We start from the raw sequence: 13,931 nt of genomic DNA, 5'->3' as shown, positions 1-13,931 counted from the left end.
TGAATAAAAACAATAGCAACATTTTGAAAAGCTGACAATTGGTGGGCAGTAAAGATCATTTACATAGCTTCCCCAAAGTACATTGAAAGTTTCAGCTCCTTCACTATATAGCATGATGGGAGTGATATTGTCAACAGGCAAACTGCTCTGAAAACTATAACAGATTCATACCACTTATATACAATGTAAAGTCAGCAATTACTAGGATAACATTCAAGCTTTCTTTGTATAAAACCATTTCCAGCAGAATATGTCTCCAAATACTTGCAATGAATCAAGTGATTGTACATCAGTGATCCTTTCTCTGCCCAACAGGAGACCCTGTGAACTCAAGATTCAGTTTTATTTCTCACTGTCTAAACACTTCCGTCACATGACAGCACCTAACACAGCCTCAGACATAGAAGATACAACAGCACTGTGTATCATAGCTTTGCACTTCGTGTAGGCAAACATATCTTCAAACCTTCACATCCATAAAATTTATTTAGAAAACTGCAAATAATGAGAAAAACACTAATTCCCAAAAAACCATCTCTAATGTAAAATGTTCCTGAAAACAGAATACACCAGCTGAATGTGTCTATAACTCAAACAAGACTGTGTTAGTGCCCAAATTCATCAGTGAAAGGATTTGAAATTCAGAATTCTATGATTCAGGACATGCCAATATTGCGATGCTTAATTAGTTTCTTGATGCAGATGGCGTAAGCCATTGGCTGCCCTCCTTTATGAGGTCTCTGATTCTCCAGTATATTCAAATTACTTTTCCAGGAAATTTTGGAGTAATTTCACAATGGGAACAGCATGATTTACAGTGCATGTCACAGATCATACCAATCCAGGAAATTATGTGCCTTAAATGTTAGTTGGTTTTTGCCTGGTAGTTGTATATTGAAAATATAAATTCCCTTCCTAACAACAGGAAGGGAACAGCGTTGCCATAAGCATTGCAATGGTTCAAGAAATGGATTCACCACGTACCTTCATGGGGAATCTAGGATGGGCAACAAACATAACATTGTCAATACTGTGCTTCTGGCATGAATAAACCAAAAAACATTTCATGCTCAAGCTTGTATTTTAAAAGGTCTTGCTTCAAACATGTTTTGAGCTTATACTTATGCTACCTAATAATGGGTCTGCTTTTTATAAGCTCAAAGACCTTGGTCAGGTAAAATTAACATTGTGAGACTGATCTGGTGAAAACAGACTATGAGATATGCGTTCACAGATGACTGAACTGCAGGAAATGTATATGCAGTGTCAGCCAGCAAGTTTGGGCAGACATAATTGCTCTAATAAGGCCGTAAGTTCAAGGAGCGTATAGAAGGAAATATTGTAAAATTTTAATTTAATCACAGATTAATGCTTGTTTTGTCAGGTTTGGATGCTGATGGCATTTACAGAGTAAGCGGCAATCTGGCTACGATACAGAAATTACGATTTGTAGTGGACCATGGTGAGTAGTGCCTAATGCATATGTGCAACTTCATTCTCATCAGCCTGTCTAAATGAAAATGGGAAGACTTTCTTCTTTGACATTTTTCTAGCTGCAGAGAGTATGTTGAATTTAATCATTATAAATGGTTTCAAAACTGTTTCAAACTTCAGAATGATCTTTTATTACCATCTGAAAATAGATACTTCATTCTAACAAAGTGCTATGTGCTAATTGAATCTTTATAGCTGTCCATTTCTTAATGCGGATTCCACACAATTGCATATTCAGACCCTTGTTTGAACAGGGTGATGATCTGAATATTCAGTGTTTGTTTTTCAAATCTTGCAGTTGCTCTCATTCAAAATGTCATGCACATGGATCCACAATATATTTGAATGTTTGCAAAATGTTTAAAGCTAGAAGCTTGGATCAAATATCAAATAACCGAATAGCCAAGTTTTGTTCAGCTGGTTATTCCCAACTGGAGTGCATTTGAATCAATACGATATGATTCTTTTTATTTTGTTGCTCTACCTGAATGAAGCCATGTTTGGAAACTTTGATTTCTACTGCACAGATTTGTCCTTTTGTCATGTCTATAATTATGTCTTGTGCCAGGTAAATGACACTTTAATTCAGGTAAACCAGGCAATACAGAAAAACCAGTCAAATTACTTGTCGTGTCAGGAAAAGTCAACTAAAAGCATTCAGTTTAAAGCAATGATCTGCCAGAGTCCATCACTTACTCCTACATGTTTATCCTACACAGCCATTTAGCTTCATGTGGCAGTTTGTGTGGCATCACACAAACTGCCACATGAAGCTAAATGGCTGTGTAGGAGCAAATGAAATTGTCAGTTCCTTACTCAATTACATTGTAGGGAATCATAGAATAATAGAGCAACGGACGAGTCCATTCGTTCCATTATGTCTAATGAGGATCTTTGAAAGGGTCATCCAATTATCCTCACCCCACTTCTCTTTCTTTACCCTGCAAATCTTTCCTGTTCAAGTATTTATCCAATTCTCTTTTGAAAGTATCTCGTGAACCTGATTCTACTACCATTTCCTCAAGTATGTTCTAGATCATAACAACTCGTGCATAGATATTCAATTACTAATGCCACCTCTGAAATACACTACTTTATCACTAAAATTAGTGAATACAGAAATTTTATTTGCATAGAGGTTCACTGCGATTTCTTTGTGGTCATTAAGGGCCATTATAAATTGGATAACAAAATTTATATCACAAATTGTGTGGAATATATGGTGAAATACTTATAACTAAAAGGAATATAAACAGAACATGTGACATATAACTCTGTAGCATTCAATTGCCCAGTTCTTTGTATCTTCCCAACAGAAGAATATATGTAGTTAAATTTATACTTAAGATCAAAAAAAAATGAAGTTTGATGCTACAGATTAGGCAGTTAGGAACATAGGAACATAGGACTTAGGAGCAGGAGTTGGCCATTCAGCGATTCGAGCCTACTCCACTATTTGATAAAAAAATAGCTGATCTGGTTGTGGTCTCAATACCACTTTCCTGTCTGCACCCCCCACCCCTGCCCCTACCAAGAACCCTTAACTCTCTTGTCAATCAAAAATCTAACTCAGCCATAAATAAATTCAATGACACAGCTTCCACTGCTTCCTAGCGTAGAGAATTCTACATACAATGACCCTTTGAGAGAAAGAAAATCCTCATCTCCACCTTAAAAATGAGATATCTTATTCTTAAACTGTATCCCTTTGTTCTAGTCTCCCCCACAGAAGGAAACATGCTCGTGGTCTCAGGATCTTATGGGTAGAATCTTACCTATGCAGGGTGGATTGGGCGGGAGCGGGTGGGGGTGAGCGCGGAGCCGATCGCCACCTGCGATCAACTGCGTGCTGCTATTTTACACAGGCAGGCCAATTAAGTCCAGCCCAGCATAACGCACGGCTGGTAGCGCTCAGCATTACCTGTCCGGGCAGGTAGAGGAGGAAGAGTCAGAGCCTGCGGCGCATGCAGGCGAAAGAGCGCAGCAATCTCCCTGAGGCTTGGAGCAGCCTCAGGGAGATTAAGTGCAAAACTAAAGTTTTTTAAATAAGGAAGTAAAAATTTATTTAAACATGTCCTGTCATGTGACAGTGCTTTTAACTATAAGGGTGTGAGGGCAGAGCTGGCTAAAGCCAACTGGGAAATTAGGTTAAAAGGGAGAATAGGAGAGTTGCAGCATCAGACTTTAAGGAGATATTTATCATTCTCAACATAGATTTACCCCAGTGAGAAAGAAAGACTCTTTGAGAAAGATGCATCATTTGTGGTTAAATAAGGAACTTAAGGATTGTATAAAATTAAAAGAAACACTTTACAGATCTGCAAATATGAAAGATAGGTCAGAAGATTGGTAAGATTTTAAGAGCCAGCAAAGAATGACTAAAAATAATAAAGATGGAGAAAGTAGGGTATAAGAGGAAGCTAGGTAGTGATATAAAAGCAGATAGTAAGAGTATTTACAAGTATTTAAATAGGAAAAGAGTAATTAGAGCTAGTATTGGTCCTCTGGAGAATGAGTCTGTGGAATGGATAATGGAAAACAAGGAAATGGTGGAGGTGTTGAGCAGGTATTTTGCGCCTGTCTTCAGTGCAGAAGACTTAGAAAACATCCCAAAGATACTTGAAAGTCAAGTGGTCAAGAGGAAGGGGAGCTTAAAATAATCACCACAACATCTGCCATAGGGAAATTGCTAAAATCCATTTTTAAGCAGGTTATAGAAAAATACCTAGAAACTAATAATATGATCAGGCAGAGTCAAAAAGGAAATCTTGTTTGACTAATTTATTAGAGATTTTTGAGGGAGTAATAAGAGAAACCTGTTGCAGTGCACTTGGATTTCTAAAAGGCATTTGATAATTCAACAGCAAAGATAAGAGCACAAGATAAGAGCACATGGAAAAGTGGGTAACATATTAGCATGGATAAAGGATTAGTTAGCTAACAGGAAGTAGAGAGTAGGGATAAATGGGTCTTTTTCAGGTTGGCAAGCTGTAACTAGTGGAGTGCCATGGAAATCAGTAATTGGGTTTCAACTATTTATTATCAATATAAATGACTTGGATGAAGGGACTGAATGTATGGTATCCAAATTTGCTGATGACACAAAGATAGGTAGGCAAGTAAGTTGTCATGAGGAGGTACACAGTTTGCAAAGGTATATAGATAGGTTGAATGAGTGGGCAAAAGTTTGGCAGACGGAGTATAATGTGAGAAAATTGGCAGGAAGAATAGAAAAGCAGAATACTATTTAAATAAAGAGAGATTGCAGAATTCGGTAGCACAGAGGGATCCAGGTGACCTCGTACATGAATCACAAAAACTGAGTGTGCAGGTACAACAAGTGATTAGGAAGGCAAATGGAATGTTGGTGTTTATTGCAAGGGAAATGGAATATAAAAGTTGGGACATTTTACTGCAGCTGTGCAGTGCCTTGGTGAGACCACATCTGGAGCACTGTATACAGTTTTGGTCTCCTTATTTGAAAAAGGATATAAATACATTAGAAACGGTTCAGATGAGGTTCACTTGACTCATTCCTGAGACTTATCATATGAAGAAAGGTTGAATGGTTGGGCCTATACTTATTGGTGTTTAGAAAAATGTGAGATGATCTTATAGAAACATATAGGGCAGAATATTGCCGTCGGCATGTGGGGGCGGGCCTGACAAGTCAATGCGTAAAATGACGTGAGATGACGTCAGGCGTGCGTCCTGATGTCATCGGGCGTCATTTCGATATTGTGTCCGGTGGGCATACGCCAGAGGCAGCTGCACACCCACCGAGCTGTCAACGGCCTGTTAAGGCCATTAAGAAAGTAACTTACCTGATTAACAATGCTGCCCGTCCAACCTTAAGGTTGGTGGGCAGGCGAAGAGCCCAAACTGCGGATGCTGGAAATCCAAAACAAAAACAAAAATAAAAATACCTGGAAAAACTCTGCAGGTCTGATAGCATCTGCGGAGAGGAACACAGTTAACGTTTCAAGTCTGTATGACTCTTCAACAGAACTAAGGAAAAATAGAAGAGAGGTGAAATATAAGTTGGTTTAAGGGGAGGGAGGTGGGACAGGTAGAGTTGGACAGTGGGCCAGTGATAGGTGGAGATTGCCAAAAGATATCATAGACAAAAGGACAAAGAGGGTGTTGACGGTGGTAATATTAGCTAAGAAATGTGCTAATAAGTGATGTTAGGGGTAGAAAGCAGGATGAGCAAGGTACAGATAGTCCTAGTGGGGGTGGGGTGGGGGGAAGGGATCGAAATAGGCTAAAAGGTAGAGATAAAACAATGGATGGGAATACATTTAAAAATAATGGAAATAGATGGGAAAAGAAAAATCTATGTAAATCATTGGAAAAAAGGGGGATCGGAAAGGGGGTGGGGATGGAGGAGAGAGTTCATGATCTAAAGTTGTTGAACTCAATATTCAGTCCAGAAGGCTGTAAAATGCCTAGTTGGAAGATGAGCTGCTGTTCTTCCAGTTTGCGCTGAGCCTCACTGGAACATTGCAGCAGGCCAAGGACAGACATGTACCCTTATAGTTACCTTTATTTAGGTTTAAAATACAAGTCTTAGACCCACATTGCTCTCCTTCAAACTGAACATGTAATTCCGTCATGTTATGATCACTGTTGCCTCAAGGCACTTTTACCATGAGGTTATTGATTAATTTTGTCTCATTGCACATTACCAGGTCTAGAATGGCCTGCTCACTGGTTGCCTTTAGAACGTACTGGTCTTAGAAATTGTCCTGTATACACTCTATGAACTCATTTTCCAGGCTACCTTTGCCAATCTGAAGCGCCCAATCTACATATAAATTAAAGTCACTAATGGTTATTGTGGTACCTTTTTTACATGTCCTATTTATTTCTTAATGTATACTATGTCCTACAATGTAATTACTGTTCGATGGCCTATAAGCTACTCCCTGAAATGACCTCTTAACTTCCCTATTTCTTAACTCTACCCAAACTGATTCTACATCTTGCTCTTTTGAGCTATACTCATCTCTCACTGCTGTACTAGTGTCATCTTTAATTAGCAGAGCTTTCTCATTACATTTTTCTAACTTCCTGCCCTTCCAAAATGTCATATACCCTTGAGTATTCAGGTCTGAGCCTTGGTCACCTTGCACCCATCTCTCAATAATAACTGTAAGGTCGTACATATTTATTTAATTTAGTCTTTCATGGGATGTTAGAGTTGCTGCCAAGGCCTGCATTTATTGCCCATCCCTAATTATCCTTGAACTGAGTGGCTTGCCAGGCTATTTCAGAGAGAGGTGCTTGGGTCTTGAGTCACATGTGGGCCAGACCAAGTAAGGATAGCAGATTTCCTTCCTTAAAACCCAGATGGGTTTTAACAACAATTGATGATAATTTCATGGTCACCATTACTGATAATAATTCCACCAGTTGCCATGGCGGTATTTGAACCTATGTCCCCAGAGCATTAGTCTTGGTCTCTAGATTACTAGTCCAGGGACATTACCACTACACCAACATCTGCCCCTGTTCTAGCTGTGTAAACAATTTATCCATTTTGTTACGAATGCTGTGCACATTCAGATACTGAGCCTTTCATTCTGTCTTTTTACCATTTTTGCTCATCGGAGAATTCATCTTGCATAGAACCATAGAAAAGTTACAGCACAGAAGGAGGCCATTCAGCCCATCTTGTCCATGCCAGCCCCAGAACAGCCAGGTGCCCTTTCTAATCCCACCTTCCTGCACCTGGCCCATAGCCCTACAGCTTACAGCACTAAAGGTGCAGATCCAGGTACTTTTTAAAAGAGTTTAGAGTTTCTGCCTCTACCACCAATTTGGGCAGTGAATTCCAGACACCCACTATCGTCGCGTAAAAAAGTTCTTCCTCATGTCCCCCCTACATCTTCTGCCAATTATCTTGAATCTATGTCCCCTGGTTCTAGAATTCTCCACCAAGGGAAACAATTTTATCCTGTCCACTCTATCTATTCCCCGCATAATTTTGTACACCTCAATCAAGTCACCTCTCAGCCTTCTTTGTTCTAAGGAAAATAACCCCAACCTATCCAATCTCTCTTCGTAGCTACACTTTTCTAACCCTGGCAACATCCTTGTAAACCTCCTCTGCACTCTCTCCAGAAATATTATGTACTTCCTGTAATGTGGTGACCAGAACTGCACACAATACTCCAGTTGTGGTCTCACTAGTGTTTTATACAGTTCCAACATAATATCCTTACTTTTATATTCTATATCTCTGCCAATGAAGGAGAGCATTCCATATACCTTCTTTGCAACCTTGTCTACTTGAACTGCTGCCTTCAAGGACCTGTGTACCTGTACGCAAAGATCTCTCACGTCATCTAGCCCTCTTAGTATATTCCTATTTATTGTGTAATCCCTGTAACTGTTTGACCTCCCTAAATGTATTACTTCACACTTCTCTATGTTAAAATTCATCTACCACTTTACCACCCACTCCACCAACCCATCCATATCATTTTGGAGATTATGGCTATCCTCTACACTATCCACTACCCGGCCAATTTTTGTGTTGTCTGCAAATTTCCCAATTGTGCCCCCCCATGTTCACGTCCAAATCGTTAATTTATAACACAAATAGTAAGGGTCCCAAAACCGAGCCCTGTGGAACACCACTTGAGACAACTTTCCATTCGGAAGGGCATCCAATGACCATTACCCTTTGTTTCCTGTCACAAAGCCAACCTTTTATCCAGTTTGCCACATTACCCTGAATCCCATTGGCTTTTACTTTCCTGACCAATCTGCCATGTGGGACCTTGTCAAATGCCTTGCTAAAATCCATGTACACAACATCCACTGCACTACTTTCATCAACTCTTCTTGTCACTTCCTCAAAGAATTCAATCAAATTTGTGAGGCAAGACTATCCTTTAACAAATCCATGCCTTCCCACATGACAGTTAATCCTATCTCTCAGGATTGATTCTATTAATTTGCTCACCACCAATGTAAGACTAACTGGCCTATAATTGTTTGGCAATTCCTTTGATCCCATTTTAAACAATGGAACTACGTTTGCATTTCTCCAGTCCTCCAGTACCTCCCCTGTATCTAGTGAAGATTGGAAAATCATCCTCAGAGCATCTGCTATCTCCTCCCTGACTTCCTTCAGCAGCCTCGGAAACAATCCATCTAGCCCTGGTGATTTATTAACTTTCAAGAATTTCAACCCTTCGGGTACTTCCTCTCTCTTTGGACTATCCTGTCCAATATCTCTCAGTGTTCCTCCTGGACTACTATATCTACATCCTCCCTTTCCTTTATAAACATGGAGACAAAATATTCATTCAAAACCCTTCCCACAGCCTTTGCATCTATACACAAGTTTCCATCTTCATCTCTGATAGGTCTCACTTTTCCTTAACTAACCTTTTAGCATTAATGTATTGGTAAAACATCTTTGGGTTATCTTTAACTTTACTTGTTAATCTTTTTTCATGGCCTCTCTTTGATTTCATTATTTCCTTTTTTACTTCGTCCCTGCACTTCCTATATTCGTCTAGGCTATCTGCAGTGCTTAGTTCTTTGTGCCTATCGTACGCTTTCTTTTTCTGCTTGATCTTCCCCTGTATTCCTCTACACAACCAGGGGTGTCTAGATTTGGCAGTACCACTCTTATTTTTGTAGGGGACTTGTCTACTTTGTACAATTAGGATCTTGCTTTTTAGTGCTTCCCACTAGTTTTCCACTGTTTTATCCTCCAGCAGTGCTGTCCAGTCCACCTCAGCCAAGTCCTTTCTCGTTTATGCAAAATTCACCTTCCCCCAGTTCAAGACTTTTACTCCTGCCTTATCTCTGTCCTTTTCCATGGTAATGCTATATCTAACTGAATTGTGATCACTGTCCCTGATCAGCACGTTCAGAATTCAGATAAGCTGTTTGCACAATGGCATCACCCAAGTAGGAGTTGGTTTCAATTTAGAATTGCTTATGTGAGTCATGCATTTTCAATCCCGACTACTGTGTTTAGAAGTTTAGTTACACTATTATATAGTAATTATAACATAGAAATAGGCCATTCAGCCCAACTGGTCCACTGCAATATTTATGCTGCACACAAGCGTCCTTTCAACCTTAGTTTAACAGAGCATTCAAATGTATTCTACAACACACAATGCAGCACATTCAATGTACTATGTGCTGGATTATGAAATGATTGAATGTGATACTTAAGTTTCACAATTAAACGACTTGTTGACTTATTCACCACTATCTGAAGAGGCACTGTGCTCAATCAAGATGCTTCCTTTGACTGTATGAGGAGAAAAGATAAGAGCAATTCAATATTTATACCATTATATTCCCCAGAGATCAGACAAACTATCATAGAACCATACAACTATAAATGTTTGCAGCTCAAAAGGTCTTTGTTGGACTAATCCAGAATTAAACTGCCTCGTGCTCTCCTTGTATTTTGCTCTGCTTCAATTTTTTTTATCGACTTTTGCCTTAGAAGATGCAGAGGTCTTGACAATCGAGGGCAGAATTTTACACTAGCGGGATTTTATGCTCCCGCTGAAGTCAATGGACTTTTGAACGGCTTGTTGCATTTTCCGTCCCCACCTTCGCCCTTGCTGCAATGGAGTAGTAAAATTCCATCCCCGGAGAAAGCACAGAGAGAAATAAATAAAAGTATACTGCTGATAAAAGACATTTTGTTGAAGCTTCACATCTTGCACTCATCAGGGCAAATACAAGAATATCAGTGTCAGAGGAAGCAACAATATACTCAACATACTGTATGAGAAGAGAGTGCTGATTGGTTGGCAAGTGGAGTCTGATTGCAGATCAGTGCAGGGGCATTGCCATGGTGAATGCACCAGTTAATGGTGACTGACAGTTAACTGCCAAGTATTGATTGAAATTTAAGCCAGGCAGCTTGACTCTGATTGGTCAAGGTATTGCTCTGAGGAATGAACCAACGAATGGCTATCACATATTATTTAGCTGAAACAGGCACAATGTGTGTACATGTTCTTTCTGTCTGCAAACGGGACCCCGTGTATTAATTAATATATGGAGCTTCCAGTACATGCAAATACACCACACTGCAAGCCTGACTAACAATCTAAAATTGGTTGTCAGTGTAAAATAATCATCAGTTCAAAGTCCAAGAGGTTGGGATTATTTTCATTTGCAAAACTTAACTTAAAGGATATATTATTACAAGTTTTAAAAAGTGAAGGGATTAGATTCTACACAATTGTATAGGTTATCTGAGATGGATAGTCATAAAAGTACTAGGGGATAATTGTACGAAATACATCAATGAAGAATTAGGTTGGATGTTAGGAAGCATTCCTTTTCACAGAGTCATCATCCTTTGAAACAGATTACCGAAACATGCTGTCAATATAAATTCCCTGTAGTCCTTCAACAAAGGAGCTTAATATGTATCAGAATCACACTGTACAGAAGAAGGCCAGTTGACCCATCATGCCGATGACAACTCTTAGGAAAAGCTGTCCAATTTGTTCCACTGCTGTTCCTTCTTCTTCTTAGGCAGTTCCTCCACTCCAGTTCAATGGGTTCCGAGATGGCCTGTGATTTGCAGACTCTGCCACTTTTGGGGCAGGTGCTCAAAGGGTGGGGCAGTTGAGGTGTTTGGAGGCTTGTGTGCCCTCTCTAACACCTCAACTTCGCCTCTGCCTGCCCCTGATGACGTCTCTCAATCTGTTTGGTGTCTTCTCCATTTTAGTCAACCACAAGCCATGACTTGGCAGGGTACATCCCTAATGCATTTCTGCTATCCTCCTGGGAACCTCCTACCGCAACCGACTTCTGAGTAGAACAATTGCTTCCGGAGTCTTGTCACAGTGATACAAATAACATATGCCGCCCAGCGGAGCTGGTTTTGAGTGGTTAGTGCCACGATGCTGGGCATGTTGGGTTGAGAGAAAACACTACTGTTGGATCACCTTTCATGTCACTGGATTTGGAGGATCTTGCGAAGGCATCGCTGATGGTACTTTAGGGACAGGGGGATCACTGCTGCCTGGTAGCCAAGGCCTTAGTCTCAAATTTGAGATCCTGGCCCTCAAATGCTCTTTTTCTCAGTTGGCTAAAGGCTGAGCTGGCACATTGGATGCAATGGTGAATTTTGTCATCCATGTCTGTCTTCATCGAGAGGAGACTTCGAAAATACAGAGAATTGTCCACATTTTCCATGATTTCACCATTAATCTGAATTGACAGCGGAAGGTGTTGTGATGTGGGTGCTGGTTGGAAGAGGACCCTAATTTTTCGAGTATTTAGTGGAAGGTCCATTTTGTCATATGCTTCAGCGATGGAATCGACAATGACCTGGAGCTCGGTTTCCAATTGAGTGCACATGCAAGCGTCACCTGCACATTGAAGCTCAATCGGCTGGATTTTCATGTGGAGGTGGATAGCAGTGAGTCAGGAAACTTTCCAGTTCAGCACGCCTGCCTCCATAGAAAGTGCATTGATATATGCGATTTTAATCCTCGGGTAGGTGTTTGCTGGAGTCAGGCCTGCCGGCCCTAGAAACAGTTTGGATGTGGCCACAGGCCTGCTAAGTGCCAAGGCAGGTTAGTTAAAGGGCCCAACTTAGTTTCCTGGGTCTTTGTCCCAATTGTTTTGTTCAATATCAGGCCATCTAACCCTCACCCCTCCTGTCCCCTCACCCCTTTACCCACCCCTATGGCCTCTTATTGCCCCTATTCCAACTTGGTGCCAACTCATGACACCCAAATCATGCCATGGCCTCTTATCACCCCTATACCAACTTAGTGTCAACTCATGCCAGCCCACCTACCACCCTTTGCCCTTAAACCTTCTCTACCAACTTACCTAGTGTCCGCCATGGGCAGATCTCAGGAACCATGCTGAGGTGAAATAAAATAAAAGTTCTAAGTGTCTTTTACAGACTTTGCTGAAAAAAACACTTCCATTCATGAAAGCCCATTCAATACATTTAAATCCCCTAAAGTACTTAAGCCCTGATAAAAACATACATTTGTTTTCAGAACCTCACATCAAAGACAGCTGATCCTTTAATAACCTCTTGGAGCTGTCAATCAATTTGTGAACTCACAGCAACCACCCCCCCGCCCCCAAACTGTGAAAATAGCAGGTTGTGGAAGCAGCCAAGCAATATTAATGCTATAATGATAACCCTTAGCATTGTCAACAAAAATCTATTTAAAATCAAAGACAGAGGCAGTTGTTTTTTTTTAATTTAAAGAGCAGGAGATTTAACTAAATTGACAACTTGACAGTTCTACAAATCTATCCACCCTTTACAAGCATTTATGTCTCCGCCATGAAGTCATAGAACACAAACTGTGATTGGGGCCATTCCTGAAGTGAAAATTAGGTCCGATTGTCCTGTGCACTGAGTTTAAATGAGCCAGCTGAGCTTGGGTTTCCCCCGTGTATGCTTCACGTCCCATCCCTTTTGTTCTACCCAAGAAAATGATGCATGTCAGAAATGGCAGTGGGATTTCTGTATTCGGGTCCTGTCCATTATTTATGAAACAACCATCTCTTGAAGAGCTATCTGATTGCCTCAGTGAGATGGAGAGAAATTTCACATTGGTTTTTCCTAAATTGGGACTAGGCTTTTCTGAGGCTTTTGCCCCTCCCAGGAGATTGTATGGTTTTAAAGGGTTGGTTAAATGGTGTACCTGGCTGAACAGTGGCTAAATGGGGAAGACACAATGGATCAAATGGTCTTTGCTTGCTCTTTTCTGATACAATCCAACCATTGCTACTCGCATACAAGGATCCCTGGTAGTGCTACTTAAAGTGGTGGGTGATGAGTGGTATTAATTGAAAATTTTGTAAGAATTTAATATATAACACTTTGCTTCTTGATTCACTATCACAAACTTGTCATGAGAAGGAAAAGTGTGGGGCATGCATTTCAACTGATGTAACAATATTCATGGAACATAGCTATGGTGGCCTTCCCATTTACCTAACATTATACTTTGAGATAAAAACAAAATACTGCAAATGCTGGAAATCTGAAACATAAACAGAAATTGTTGGAAAAGTGCAGCAGGTCCAGCAGCATCTGTGGACCGAAAAACAAAGTTAACGTTTTGAGTCCATATGGCTCTCCTTCAGAGCTAAAGAGAAGTAGAAATGTGATGAAATTTATACTGTAAGGGGGCTGGAGCAGGCGAAGCTGCATAGGAGGCCAGTGATAGGTGGGGACAAAGGAGAGATTGACAAAGATGTCATTAACAAAAGGACAAAAAGAATGTTGATGGTAGTGGTAAGAGCTAAAAAAGGTGCTGATAGTGGTATTAAAGTAACAAAGCAGAATGTGATAATAGCAGAACAAGGGTAAGCACTGTGTGAATGAACAACATGGAACAAGTAACAGATGACCCTTTTGGGGGTGGGGTAGGGGGAGGGCAGTGGTGGGGAGAAAA

General features: G+C 40.4%; 1 protein-coding gene across 3 annotated transcripts in view; it reads left to right on the top strand.

Moving 5' to 3' along the window:
• arhgap15 (Rho GTPase activating protein 15) overlaps positions 1–13,931 on the top strand; it is a 781,647-nt gene that overhangs the window by 565,924 nt on the left and 201,792 nt on the right. For all 3 annotated transcript variants that reach the window (XM_041201317.1, XM_041201315.1, XM_041201316.1), the window contains exon 11: positions 1,385–1,462. In XM_041201317.1, the coding sequence (XP_041057251.1) occupies positions 1,385–1,462 (78 nt within the window). The remainder of the gene's footprint in view (positions 1–1,384; positions 1,463–13,931) is intronic.

The sequence above is a fragment of the Carcharodon carcharias genome, chromosome 12, assembly GCF_017639515.1.
Source record: "Carcharodon carcharias isolate sCarCar2 chromosome 12, sCarCar2.pri, whole genome shotgun sequence".
In the NCBI taxonomy this organism is placed as follows: Eukaryota; Metazoa; Chordata; class Chondrichthyes; order Lamniformes; family Lamnidae; genus Carcharodon; species Carcharodon carcharias.
The sequence above is the reverse complement of the archived record's forward strand: the minus strand, read 5'-3'. Positions and strand labels throughout refer to the sequence as shown.